The sequence below is a fragment of the Patiria miniata genome, unplaced genomic scaffold (assembly GCF_015706575.1).
Source record: "Patiria miniata isolate m_02_andy unplaced genomic scaffold, ASM1570657v1 HiC_scaffold_2, whole genome shotgun sequence".
In the NCBI taxonomy this organism is placed as follows: Eukaryota; Metazoa; Echinodermata; class Asteroidea; order Valvatida; family Asterinidae; genus Patiria; species Patiria miniata.
The window spans coordinates 6380551-6396070 of NW_024037058.1; the positions used below are offsets into that span (position 1 = coordinate 6380551).

The following is a 15520-nucleotide window of genomic DNA, read 5'->3' on the forward strand; positions in this document are numbered from 1 at the left end:
CTCTAATACCTCAACAACTTCCCCTTTGGAAACTCTTTGACTTCAACACCCAGCCTACTTCCTATAAAATCTTAGATCTGGTGGTCTAATATGAGAGCAAAGGAATGACCCTTCACATTGTTTGCAAATAGCACAGTGCACATTTTTAAAGAACTACAAATGAGAGGGAAAGTATTACCAATGAGAGGGAAAGTATTACCAATGAGAGAGAAAGTATAACCACGAAAGGCAATTTAGTTCAATTTTCTCAGATTTGTCTCAGCAAATACGAAGTCAATGCATGATGTGTTTCCAAGTACCCTGCTCCTGTATAAAATGTAAATATTTACTTAAATTTTTTTATTCGAATTTTCAAGTATTGTGAAAACTGTTTAGTTTAAATGAATGGAACTGTTTTTCCAATGAGAAAGATTTTGCACATCCATGTACCTGTGACAAAAGTAAATTATCCCAAAGCAACTGGATGAAATGTGTGTGATTTTGAACTAAAGTGATAGTTTAAAAGTAAATCATATGCAATACCTTGGTTGTCTCTTTCACAGTGCTTTCTGCGTTCCTCATCAAATTAATATTAGTTTCATTACATTTACAACCAAATTGAAAATGAAAACCTTGTGCATTCTACTGAAATGATACATGGATGTTTGTAAATGCAGTTAGTATCATGGATGTACATTTGTAAACTGAATTTTTTTTTTTTTTTGCCTTTCTTAATTTTTTTTTTTATAAACTTTTAAATACTTCAATAGAAGATGCACTTGGAACATTCTATGAATTTGGGGTCCACTTTTTCCTGTCCCTATACGTCTGACATGTACGATTTTGTAATTGAAGATGCACTCCTTTATGTGTGTACTCTTTCGTCCAAGAATGCTTCTGTGAATCAAATGACCTACTCAACAAATATTAATTAGTTTGAAGTCATTTTTAATGGCACTTGAATGGCAAATGATAAATTTCGGATGTGCAGGGACAGGAAAATGTCAGCCTTTGGATCTTAATTGTATAGAATGACCTAGTTGTGAGAGGTTCTGTATCATTACAATAATAGTTTAGTTTATTCCATAAAGGATTGATGCTTTTGCTTCTTTGAATGAGTATTGGTTAGCTAATTAATGCTGATAGACCAAGAAGTCTAAATGAAGCAATGAGCATATGCTTTAATTACAGAATATTTCTCCAAGAGAACGCAGCTTCCATGACAACAATGGCATTTCAGCTAAGACCCAAAGTCTGTTATTTTACCAATCAGCATCTCACATACGTTTCAGCTGCATTTTCCACTCGGCATGTGTGACTCCTAGGGTTATTTGCATACAGAATGAGGGCTGCCTGTTTTACACTGATGATGCGACTCAAAAAGATGTATTTGTATTTTATCATTTATAGACCACTTAATTTGGAAGCCGTTGTTATTGTATCACTTGTTAATTTATTCACTGTATATTTGTCAAAGGTATTTTTAAAAACAAAACGGAGAAACAGTGATTTCATGAAACAACCATCTTTTCTCAGATGTTGTTTGTTTACATTTAGGACCATTTTGTTTTCCACAAAAACATAACATCAGTGGTTTCCCCAACATTTATACTTGTACATAATGGAGGATGGGATTATCAAGTAATCAGATTTGTGAACACATTTTCTCTTGAGTTTTTTAATCTCCTGATTGACTGCATTTGAATATTGTCAACATGCTCTCAAAATACATTGAGTATGTAACTATGAGCTTAGAAAATTAGTCAGGCTTGTTGAGGTCTAGTACCACGTATTGCGAGCCAAAAAACAAAAAAACAAAAAAACAATCACTACATCAACACTGTTTAGTCAGCTTTGAAAATTCTTTTTTTTTAACAAAAACAAAACAAAAATGTAGTAAAAAGAAATCTTTTGTATGTTAAAGATCGCCTCATGGGGTTTTATGTTCAGTATTTTATTGTCCTATGAAAACTTCAAATGTCTAGAAATCCTAAGCGAAAAAGTGACACATGAATGATCAAAATTTGTTGGCACCTTAGCAACCACTTTACAAGGGAAAAATCAGAGCATGGAATTGTTTTTCCAAACTGAATGTCTAGCAATAGCATTTTTAGGGCAAGCTTATACAAAAAATATTGAAAGTAAATATTTCTTTAAATTATGGGCGTAAAGACAGTTAAACTTGACATCTAAAAGTGGAAGAACTGATATCGTATGGTTGCCGAGGGTGCAGTCAAGTACCCACCACACCTATAGATAACTTATCAATATCGCACATTCTATGGGAGTGAAATGTACCTGATCTGGAACTTTCTAAAGGTACCAGTGGCGTAACTAGGGTTAAGCTTCTAGGGGGCACCTGGGGGTTCACCAGGGGGTTCACTGGGGGGGGGGGGGGGGGCAAGGAAGGTGACATATACATTTGTTGTGTGCAATTCAAGATTTCAAAATGGAGTGGGGGGGGGGGGAGAGACACGAGGCCCATAGTTACACCAATGAAAGGTATAAAGAAATAAGAATTGAACAGTCTCTTTCATACAATTAACACTAGTTACGAACACTACTTACGAATCAATAAAAGGTGAATGGTATCAACGGAACCCCATTTAATTGCCTTATGTTACAGTCCACTCTTTTTTGAATAAATTAAAACACAAAATGGTTTTGAAGGAATGAAGCCTTAACACTAGTCTGAGTATCACCCATTGTATCACCCTCTCTGTCTCTGGTCCAACGTCTGATATATATACACATGCAAACTTATGTTACCCCAAGCCAGCCAATCGAAGTCGACATGAAATTATTTCATTCCAAAATCTGGACTTAGCTGTTGATTGGTCAATTTTGATGCCATGTTTTTGTAATACAACAACGGTCATAGATATCCAATGGAACCTGACATTGGCTTTCAAAACTGTAAGCATACGCGGACGCTCAGTGTGGGTGAGACATGGGCGAGATGTGAACGTGCCAGAGGGCATTCTCATTACGCGCGTTACTTAAAATATGATGTGATGATGATTCAAGGTCACACTCGCGCATCACGTAACATATCGTAACAGGCAGTGTGACACAGCCTATTTTTGCTGACACAATTCACAATGTAAAAGCATAATGGATGTTGTCTCTAGGTTTCATTAGATGTACATGACAAAAGGTAACCGAAGACCCGACATAGAATTAGAAGGCGCCTGCTGAACGGTCTCGAGGTCAAGACACAGTCTTGTTTTGCATAACAATCGCCGAATTTCTCGGATATCACAGACCCTTGCTGAGCAAGGGGATATTCCATAGACTACCTTAGCACCCATCCCCCTACAATTTAGAACAATTCACAATGCAGTGTGAGTGTGCCAACAAGTGTTTGCTGCAAGAGGCCACTTTTCAACTTAACGGTCTATTTAAAAGTATACCAACTTCTACAAATTGAACTTACCTGTACATGGAAGTACATTGGGGAATCTGTTCTTGTTTTTGCAGACAGGTTTCTTGGCTTCCTCACAGTTGACTGCCACTGACATTTCATATAGCACCTACATTTCGAAGTGAACAAATTGACAGACAACACACATTACATTGCTTGTTCTCTCTCTAGCTCGGACCTCAATGACGAATCAAGTTATCTTTGGCTGACTTAATCATTTGCATATTCATTCTTCAGCAAGTGCATGGACAACATAGCCATACACCAGTATGGCAGAAATATAGAACCTAGTCTGTGACTCGGATTTGAGTTTGACTTGAGTTGCAAATTCTTAAACTTAACTTCAAGTTACAATGGATGATGACTCAAACTCGGCTCTCATGACTCAACTCATGACTCAGACTTGACATCGGGGACATGTCACCGGTGACTCAATGAAACATTTTTGGCAAAACTGTCTGGTAAATACCTTTAGCTATTGCTGATCGAGTGCAAAATTTGGGTAAAATAGAGCCCTTGTATTCTGATACATTCTGCTTTGCAGATACGAAAATGGGAAGATCTGATAAACCTCACTTGAAGTTCTATAGACTACAGAAATTCATGCAATTTGTTTGAGATTTTTAAATTTGTGAGTTCTCAAAATACCGCTGAGCCAAACTTTTACCTCAGATTCGCCTTGAATTCCTCCACAGGGTCTTGCTTGTCTATCTGTTTTTGCAGTGTGGTAATGGTGTTCGGTAGTGACTGACCCAATAAGCATCAAGCTTGGCCGGTTTGTTGAGCGTCATGTGTCACATCTCGGCGTCGCTGACCATGCGGTCTTGGTCCTTCTAGAGGGGGTGTTGGTGTCGGAACCCCAGGAGCTGGAATTATCATCATCGCTTTCAGGGACATGGGCCTGGCCTGGGGGGAAGGATAAAACATCACATTTTACTAATATAATACTGTAATAATGGTCATGCATGTTTATTTTTGTAAGCATTTTTTGCAGAGCTTTTAATGCAGTGTTCACATGTTTAAACATTTAGCCAACATTATACAAAGGCCGCTGCTGACAATGCCAAGGACTCATTTTATTATCTCCTGGATTGGAATCTCCTTGTCATTCCTCGGCAGAGTTGTAATGATTAACTGTTTTTTGCGACTCGAGTCGAGTTGAGTCATTTGAAGAAGTGACTCGAGTCGAGTCAAATAATTTTAAAGAAGGGACTCAATTCTAGTTGAGTCAAGTTATTAGATCAAGAAGGTCGAGTTGAGTCGAATCGAGTCAAGTCGAGTTAAATATTTAGCTCGAGCCAATTTGAGTCATGAATATTTGAACACTATGTAACAAATAAAGACAAGAGAGAAAGTAATTTATATCATAACAGTTTCAAGAAGTGAAACTTTGATCCCATCTGGTTTGGCTTTGGGTCTAGCATTGCATTTCGCTGATTGCTGACATCAAAACCTAATTGCGTTATTACAAAACTGTTTTTAATTAGATAAGAATGAAAAGTTTGCATGGTGAAGATAACAGCAGGATAATAAGTTTGCGGTGGCACAATGTGAAATTATTCCCTTTTGCGAGTTTGTGGTGGTTCTGTCGATGGTCAGGAGACTTGAACAGAGTTAACCCCAGATTTCCCTCCCCAAAAAACCTGCAATCTGTCTACGACATGGCCGTTTGTTACGAATGTGACACAACAAGCAACTTACAAGTAGATTGTGTTCAGTCATGGGGAAAAGTGTCCTAAACTTCACAATCACACCAAAATAACAAAAACAATGGCTGTTTCAGCAAGTTGCCAAAACAGCCAATAATTTAGGAGTTATACAATTTAAAAACTATTCTACTCTATACAGTATGCTGCATGAGATGCACAAAGCAATGGAAGTAAGGGCAACACTTCTAATTGATGAACTCAAAAGTCTTCTAACCTGCAGTCCATCCAGCTTGCCCACCCAGCTGGTCTTCTTAGTCAGGTACCCTTCCCTCCAGGCTGGTTAGTGGGAACACTGTATGATGTGGGCACTAGACGTGCAGATGATGACATAGCCTGATGCTTCGCAGCCTTTCAGCATGACTTGGCTGTTCTCTAGCTCATCTGATCACATCCAAAGCAAGACAGAGGAAACTTATTTAACAAGACGGAATTAGCATTGGGAAATTGAAAATTTGTTACATCTTAGCAGTACCACCAACCTATTTATTTCCCTGCAATGTGCACGAAGCCTTAAGGGAACAGACAACATTTGCAAACATCAAAAACCAAAACTACCAAATTATTATGAAATACCTTACTAAACTGTCATTTTCAAGATGAGTGGTTTATTTTATCCATATCCAACACCAGTTGGTCGCCCAGCTTTGGGAAGAAAATTGTTTTTTTTCAAATACTGCCCCCAAGTTACCAATGAGAACTTTTTGATTTCTAACACAAGCCACGCAGCCTGCACACTGATTACCTGTGACTTGTTGTAGGTGTCATAGAGTCCCAGCACCGCATCTCTGTTGAACCTTGTCCATGAGACACGGATCTCATGCACCACCAGCTTGTGAATGAAATCCTAAAATGACAGAGCAATATTAAAAAAAATCAAGAAACACAAGTTATTAACAAAGCTGTTGGCAGGTGTGGAAAGTTTTGTAGAATTAAACTATGTAGTCTATTCATTTTGTAGTTGTTTTATTTTGAAACATGGGGTGAAACAAAAGTGGACTTATATTTTCTGCTATTTCATTTTATACTGTAATAGCAGGAGGTCATGGGTTCAATTACAACCTGAGTAAGCATGTCATTTATCCCTGAGCACCCTCAAATAAAACATTGTTATAAAGAATAGTTGTGCCAGATAATGTCTGGTGGTATTCTTGAAATTCTTCACATTGAATAGGAAATTTATTTCGTATTGTTCAGAGATGTCAGAAATCAAGGGAAACTCCCTTGGTCAATTCAGGAGGGGAAAAAAATTACAGAAAAGAAAAGAAAATGGGAACCAATATATGCTGAATTACAGTCTATAATGTAGTCAAGTCCATCACAAGTCCATAGTTCTTTTAATAGCAAATCTCAATAATGTTTGGAAATTCCACAAGTGCAAATTCACTCCAAAATATTAATCATTTATCATATCATCAAGTGCTATTCTTATGTGTTATTTCTATTCTGCAACCACATGCCCTCTTTAAGCTCAGATCTATCAGATTAGTTCTGACCAAGATTTGATGGGTCATTAAGCCCAAGGCTTCAACTCGACCCTCAATTTCAAGCAAGACTACAAGCAAGATCACATGTCCTTTTATTAGTAAATCACAAGTCCCTTTACCAGTTCAGTCACAGGTAACAGGAGTTGAACAATAACAAAGGAATGCCAACACATTGTAAACACATTGCAATACCACACATGTGTACATATATGTATGTCTACTTTGAACTTACAATTCATACAATCATGTATTAAGACGAAATGGGACGGAATGCCTGAGTTTTTTTTTTCAAAATAAGAAAAAAAGCCTGACTTCAGGCTATATCCTGAAAACTGGCATGAACGCCCTGCCCATCTTGAGCAACCATATACAGATTTCAAATAGACTGACACCACATATTGATGTTGTGTTACCTGTTCATCAGTCTGTGATGTGTAGAGGTAGGCGTGGCTCTCCTCAATCTCAGTATTCATCTCAGCAATGGACCAATCAGCCTATGGGAAGGCAAAATATATGAATGAATATTCAAATTTAGTGCTGCATGAACTTAATAATTGGGATGCATGTAGCTTACTGATAAAAGAGAAAGCGTTAAAAATGTGAGTTTTGGAAATTTGGTAACGAAGCACTGATGCCGAATCACTGAAAGAAATAACAACTTTGGTTATGATGAATATAACTAAGATAAACTATGCAAGCACAGTGCCGTTGAGTGTAATGTAAAACACCAATTGCACACTTGCTGAAATGTGAATAAATATAAAGAAATTAAACAAAAAACAACCAACAAAACAAAACTAGATTCCAAAACTATTTACTGTCGGTTCATTACATGTACCTCTTTCTTATTTGTTTACTTTTGTCTATACTACAGACTTGAGTATCCTAACTTGCGACATATCAAAAGATATTCACAACAAATGTCATTTGTGATGAAATTCAGCTTGACCCTGTGGCTTCTTAATGTTTACTATTCTGATAAACCTGTCTGTCAAATTGTTAATATTAACAGCCTATAGACCTTTGGATCTGTTTGATGTAGAAAACAGTCGCATGCTGTGTTTGATTTTACTCGTACAGCTCGTACCAAAGCGCTACATAAGTGGACTCCAGGGACTGCAAATAACTGAACTCAACATCATGTGACATGGTCTGTGTTGATACAGAGGGGCGTATATGTACAGTAGATCGCCATCTTTGTTCATTTCTACCATTGCTGTAAGTGACATCAGAATGGGAAGATAGCAATAGCTCATTTCATGTGTACCTGAAGGTAAGAGTTTTATTTAGTGGGTCTACCTGTAAGTCTGTCTATACATTTGATAGAAATCACCAGCAACACATTATCTTGTATGAAGTACATGTACATTCAAATTCAGTATTTGGCAATTACAGCTTTGCGTATTTGACGGAAATTCAGGTGGATCCGTCAAACCTGTTAGAATACAGACGTGGAATACACAGATCTTGTATTTATGACAGAAATAAGTGACATGCATTGTTTGTACTTACATGCAGTCTTACAAAACAAATGTTAGGCCTTTAAAAAGATTCGGCACAGTTATTGCTGAGTAAATTACAAAACAAGTCAGGTGTGTTTACAAACACAAATGCCCCGCAACCGTGACTGTTCCCATGACATAACACCACTCTTTTAACATCAACTTACATGTACCTTGGTCACATGGAACTTTCATTGACAGCATTAGTGTCTTCTGTAGGTTTTATATGAATTAATCCCTAATCCCTATGATTTTAGAATAAAAACAAGATATCTATTGTTTTAGCGACTGTGACCTTGACCCTTGACCTTTCAACCCCCAATGCGATAGGCCTATTTGGATTACCAAGAACGATCCACAAACCAAATTTGAAGTTCACATGTAAAGTATTTCTCAAGTTATCGCGCTGACAAAATTTCTTTTGTTTTAGCCACTGTGACCTTGACCCTTGACCTTTAGGCCCCAAATGCAATAGGCTTCTTAGGATTGCCAAGAACAATCCACAAACCAAATTTGAAGTTCATATGTTAAGTATATCTCAAGTTATCACGCTGACAAAATGTCTTTTGTTTTAGCCACTGTGACCTTGACCCTTGACCTTTTGGCCCCAAATGCAAAAGGCTTCTTAGCATTGCCAAGGACAATCCACAAACCAAATTTGAAGTTCATATGTCAAGTATTTTTCAAGTTATCGCGCTGACAAAATTTCTTTTGTTTTAGTCACTGTGACCTTGACCCTTGACCTTTCGGCCCCAAATGCAATAGGTTTCTTAGGATTACCAAGAACAATACACAAACCAAATTTGAAGTTCATATGTTAAGTATTTCTCAAGTTATCGCGCTGACAAGATTTGTCCGGACACACACACACACACACACCCACCCACCCACCCACGGAAGGACAAGGCGACACGGAAGGATCTATTCCACTCAACCCCAACGGCTGCTCTAGGAACTAGGGTGAAAAGGTACAACAATACCCTGAAAAAACTCCTGGATAAACATGCCCCAAGCAAGAAACGCACAATACAAATTCGACCCAACTGCTTGTGGTATAGCGATGATCTTCATACTGAAAAGCAGAAACGGCGACATCTAGAACGTGCCTGGAGACGATCACGTCTTGAAAATGATCGCCTGCTCTACCAAGAACAAAAGCAAAAGGTCAATCACATGATGGCGACCGCTAAGTCAAAACTACTACAACAAGCTGTTCTTGGCCAATGCCAAAGACCAAAAACAGCTTTTCAAACTAACTGACCGATTACTTCACAGGTGTCGTGTGTCCCCTCTCCCTGAAAGCACTGACGAGAATCTGGCAAATGAGTTCTGCTGTTCCTTCACTGAGAAGATCCAGAAGATTCGCCAAGGTTTCAAGCGTGTTACTACTGATTTGCTGCATGAGGAAGAGCTTTGTGCCTCACATCACCTCACATCATTTCAGCCAGTTACAGAAAATGATGTGTCTAACATTCTCAGTAAATCATCATCTAAATCATGCGAATTATATCCAATTCCATCATCCCTGTTTAAGAAATGCTCAGCTTCCCTTGTGCCGGTTTTCACTGGCATCATTAATGACAGTTTACTGTTTGGTGATGTACCGGATGATATGAAAGTTGCTCAGATACGACCTCTTTTAAAGAAGCCGCATCTAAACAAAGAGGAAATGAAGAATTACAGACCAGTCTCGAATCTTTCCCTTTTGAGTAAAACCCTTGAGGGTAGACTTAATGCAACTCTCATCTTTCTTCATTGAGAATAATCTACATGACCCGCATCAATCTGCCTTCCGTGCTAATCACAGCGTCGAGTCTGCCACCCTCAAAATCCAAAATGACCTTTTGCAGGCTATGGACAAGCGCAAGATATCATTGCTCGTGTGGCTCGACCTATCAGCAGCTTTTGATAAAGTTGACCATCCCACATTATTCAGCCGTCTCAACAATCGCATTGGGATAGATGGAGTTGCATTAGACTGGTTTAAATCATACCTTAATGACCGATCCCAATTTGTCCGGGTCAATGATTCAAGTTCATCTACTGTCTCTCTTGATTTTGGGCTACCTCAAGGATCAGTCCTAGAGCCCGTCTTGTTCTCTCTGTATACAATGCCACTTGGTGAAATCATTCGAAAGCATGGTCTATCCTATCATTGTTATGCAGATGATACCCAATTATGTCAGTAGACCCTCAACAACACAAGGTTGATTCAGCAATCCAGCAGATGGAAACATGCATTGATGACGTACGTTCTTGGATGACTCACAACTGGCTCAAATTCAACGATGAAAAGACCGAATTTATCATCATAGGTTCAAAGCAGCAATCGTGCAAAGTTCATGTTCCATCCATAAGGGTTGGTGATTCAGCCATCATGCCATCAAATCAAGTCAGAAATCTTGGTATTATCTTTGATTCATCTCTATCCATGGAACCTCACCTTACATCAATCGCTAGATCAGTCTGCATGTCGATCCGTAACATCGGACACATACGTAAATACCTTGACAAACACACAACTGAAATACTTGTTCACGCTTTCATCACATCCAAAATTGACATGGGCAATTCACTATTGTATGGCATTAACCTAAATCAACTAAACCGTTTGCAGCGACTACAAAACATCAGTGCCAGACTAATCTCTCTCACCAGTAAACATTCTCACATCACTCCTGTACTAGCAGATCTCCACTGGCTTGCAGTATCATATAGAATCAAATACAAACTTGGCCTATTCGTGTACAAAATCCTCCACAACAATGCACCGGAGTATCTCATGGAGCTCATCCACCCGTACTCAACAGCACGCACCGGACTCCGCTCCAGTGAGCTCATCATGCTTCATGAGCCCAGGACCTCCACTCTTTGGGGTGACAGATCCTTTACTGCAGCATCAGCCCGAGTGTGGAACCAACTCCCTCTGGCTATCAAATCATCTCCATCCATCACAACATTTAAGACAAACATAAAATCTCACCTGTACAAACAAGCTTACTCTCACAACACACAATCCTAACTTGACTTTCTCCTCGAGCGCCATGAGCCCCTTTTTTAGGTGGATACCGGTGCTTTACATATGTTCTTTTATTATTATTATTATTTTTATTTTCTTACAGAAAAGTGGACTTTTTTGACAAGTTTACAATTGAAATATGGGCCAGTTAAAGTACTTGAAATATATATTTTCTGGTGCAGGCAATATTTGGTTGCAGTAACTCCTGCCCACCTCGACTCAAACCACCCAGCTGACCCAGGCAAGCTCAAAAGGTGGAGTGGTAAGACGTCTGCACTAAACAGGAGGTACTGGGTTCGAGTCCAACCTGAGTAATAGTAAGACTGACCTTTTGTATACAAGTGCCCTTTTTACACCAGCATTTACTCCCCCCTATTTGTAAAAGTTTAATTTTAAATATGTGGGTTTTTTTAAACCAGTGCCCTTTTTGTTACCAGCACCCTCTTACGAGTGCCCTTTTTGAAATTTCACACAATCGGCATTAGTTGTGCCGTCCTGACAACTGACACATATGGTTGCAGACCAGTAAATTACGATTTGCATGCCCTCAAAATCTTCAGTATTTAAGCATGCTGTGGGTCATGAACTTGAGGGTTTGAAAAAAAATATGGGTGGAAGCCGTGCACAAGACTGTGAACTTGTAGTTCTGTTCAATTTGGATGAAATTGGGGCCCTTAAAGCGCTCTATTTTGCATTGGAGTGTCGGCATCGTTTTTTCAAAATGGCGATGGGCTTCAGGACTATTTTCAGGGGAGATCATCTTCGGATGGAAATTTCTCCTAAAAGTCATCAGTTGACCCCCCAAAAGTTGGAGAAAAAAAAGTAAGATGATGAAATAAGCTTCAATTTGATGTGTGTCTCGAACAGATTGGAGAGTTGTGAACTTGTGAGTATTTTTCCCGAATTTCGGAAGTGGGAGCATTTACCATTGGGGTCTATGGAAGTTTATTTACTGGTCTGTAATCATATTGTCCATGTTCGTCTAGTTTGAACAGCGCCCTCATAGGAAGATAGTACTAGCCCCCACTCCCAATTTTTTATTTTACAAAAAAAGTTTTTACAGCGAGTGCTCTTTTCATGAACTTTTTACAACACCGAGTATACAGTGTTTATTAAAATACGTCGGTGAAGAGCAAACCCCAGTCTTAGAAAAAAAATGCTAGTTTTTGTGAACTGTTTCATTCAGACTGGTAGCCACGTCCTCATCAAGTCAATGAAAAGTCATTCTTTCTCAGGTCAACTCACAAACTATTTATAAAACAAACTGTGCCAAAGGCATTTTTTTGCCATTAAAAACCTTTTCACATGCGACCTACTTTTATTTTGACTTGTTATGAACTTTATTACAACTTACATTAGGCGTGGAAAATGTCCCAGCTGAAAAACAGCTGAAAAGAATTCTTTGATGTTACATTTTCAGGACAAAGTATGCTCTTTCATGAACATGGTAACCCTATTATACAAGTTGCTATTTTCTTTTGGGAAAAAAAACTAAAATCAGGTTTGAATCATGCGTATAGTATGTGAATAAACCTTCTATTTTATGAATACTCTACTTGACAGAATGTTTTAAACTTTACATGTAGGTTATTTCAACCAAATGATCATTAGAAGTTGAAATACATGTAATTCCAAAACCTTTTACTTAATGTGCTTCATTTGTAGGTTAAAGGTCATACTATCACACCAAGCCCAACAGTGAAGATGGCATCTAATGTTACAGCCCAGTCAGTGTTGAAGATGATTAGTGTGGATCATCTTGAATGCTCCATCTGCACCAACCGTTTCAGGCAGCCCAAACTGCTGGACTGTTTGCATAGTTTTTGCCTCGAATGCCTCCAAGAGCTCAGACAGAGCCAAGATCCTAGTGGTACAAAGCTGACATGTCCTCTGTGCAGACGTGAAACCATGTTGAAAGGGTCTGGGGTTGCTGATCTCCCTAATAACTTTGCATTCAGTGCTCTGGTGGAGGAAGTTACAATGCAGGAAAAGCTACTGGAAGGTCAAGGGTCAGACATCAAATGTCAAAACTGTAAAGAGGAGAATCAGGCTATTTCAAGATGCATGGACTGTGATCATTTCCTCTGTCAAGAATGCCAAAAGGCTCATGAACGTATGACTGTCATCAATTCGCACAAAATCTACACATTGGCGCAACTTCGATCAGGAGAGATTGTCTACAAGAGTAAACTAAGAGAAGAAGTTCCCAAATGTGGCAAGCATCCAGATCAGAATCTCAATGTCTACTGCAACACATGTCAGCAAGTCATATGCACAACTTGCTCGGTACTTGATCATGCAAAACACTCACTCACTGGATTACCCGAGGCATTGGAGAAATGCAAGAAAAGGGTTGCAGAAATGGTCCAAAAAAGTGAGAGCAGAAAAACAGAATTGAGCACCATCATAGATGCGATGTGCAAATCTCGCAAGGATCTGGACACAATGTTTGCCAACGCTAAAAAAAACCTCTCCAATAAGTCTCATCGGGAGATTACAAAGATCCAACAGGAGCTTGCAAAGATCCAAAAGGAAGAACAGAAATTGATGAAAGAGATGGACAGGACTTATAATGACAGAGTCACATCATTTGAAGCTGCTCAAGCTACCAACAGGAAAGAGGTGACACAGATAGAGCACAAGCTGGAGGAGGTGAAACAACTCATGAATCAAGCAAGTTGCCATGAGATTCTTGAACTTCAGCAAAAGCTTTTGCATAACCTCAGTGAATTGACAGGGAAACAGCCAGAGAAATTTCCTGACAATTTAACCTTCATGGATTTTGAAGAAGGTGAGAGGTCACTTGGGAGACTCATTCTGGAGGAAGAGCCACAGGCTGCAGCAAAGCAATCACCAAGACCTGCAAGATCATGTGTGGAGGAGAAATGGAAACTGAAAACTGAAATTGAGAACTTTGGATTCACCCATGCAATTAAATCAGTTGTTGCTGGGCTATCTAACAATACAATACTTGCACTAGTCTCTAGTGCATTTGCTGGATATGCCCTATTCACAGTTTCAATGCTCAATAGTCACCAGAAACCATCTCCTATCCAACAAAAGTTGCAGATTAATGGCCTCACTGATGTAAGGTGTATTGCAGTGAGCAAGGATGACAAGCTCCTTGCTGTAGATGGTCCAGTAGTCAAGGTCTTCAACAAGCAACATCAGCTCCTCCATCAGTTCACACCAGGTAGAGGATTAGACAGCCAACCAGCATGCCTTGCAGTGGATGACAGCAATCTGATAGCAGTGGGTTATGAAGGCAAGGATGAGATATCTCTACACAACCCAGATGGATCCCTCATCAGGAGACTGCCTGCTCCAATGATTGATGATTATCTGACAATGTACGAACACCGCCTAATCTACACATCATCCTACAGAAAAAGATTGACATGTGTAGACTACTATGGAGCCAGATTTTCAGCAGACATGACCAGCGACATGCCGGTGGATGGGTACCCTACGAATATGTGCTGTGACAGTGATGGCAGCATCTATGTTGCTGTGAGTGGATCAACTGGTGATATTCTGCATTACAGTCCTAATGGCAAGTACATTGGATGTGTGATCAAGGGATGTGGTCGTCCACGTGGCATCACATTCACATGGGACGGTGATCTGGTAGTGGCTGCAGGAGAGTCTGTAAAGGTCTATCACCGAGTGTAAGGACAGATTAATTAAACTGGGGTTATCCAGTGTATCCACCAACCACTTCCATCAGACATTGAACACTGTTATCACTGAAAAAGAACATAATTCCCTCGAATGACATTCTACAATACTGTACATTTGGTTTATTTCTAAGGTCTATGGTCTCTGTATGCTTTGACTCTAACACTTTAACCACTTCCCCTTTAAAATCTTGGACTTCAACACCCAGCCTTACTCCTAATTTTTTTTTAGATCTGGTGGCCCAATAATGAGAGCAATCAGGAATGACCCTTCACATTGCTTGCAAATAGGGCAGAGTGCACATTCTAAGAATATTACAATCAAGAGGAAGGTACCAATGGTCCGGAAGGTATTACCACGAGAGGAAATTCAATTTTCTCTGATTTGTCTCAGCAAATACAAAGTCAATGCATGATGTGTTTCCAAGTATAAGATACAACTCTGCTCCTGTATGAAATGTTAACATTTCTTTAAGTTTTGTTATTCAATTGTTCAATTCTTGGAAAAATTGTTGAGTTTAAATTAATGCAACAATTTTTGGAATGAAAAAGATTTTGCACCTCCCTGAACACGAGACAAAAGTAAATACACAAAAGCAACTGGAGGTAATATGTGATTTTCAACTAAAGCGATAGTTTAAAAGTAAATCATATGCAATCCCTTGGTTGTCTCTTTCACAGTGCTTTCTGAGTGCCTCATCAAATAAATATTAGTTTCATTACATT

General features: G+C 39.0%; 1 protein-coding gene across 1 annotated transcript; it reads left to right on the top strand.

Moving 5' to 3' along the window:
* The first annotated feature begins 12401 nt into the window (after positions 1 to 12401).
* On the top strand, positions 12402 to 14857 carry LOC119726186 (E3 ubiquitin-protein ligase TRIM56-like). The gene has a single exon (XM_038197791.1). It carries the CDS (start codon positions 12822 to 12824, stop codon positions 14787 to 14789), a length of 1968 nt encoding a protein of 655 aa, XP_038053719.1. The 5' UTR covers positions 12402 to 12821; the 3' UTR covers positions 14790 to 14857.
* Positions 14858 to 15520: the final 663 nt, after the last annotated feature.

Bases quoted from the DNA above. Each gene is read 5' to 3' on its own strand.
- LOC119726186 (XM_038197791.1), top strand. From the start codon at position 12,822: ATGGCATCTAATGTTACAGCCCAGTCAGTGTTGAAGATGATTAGTGTG.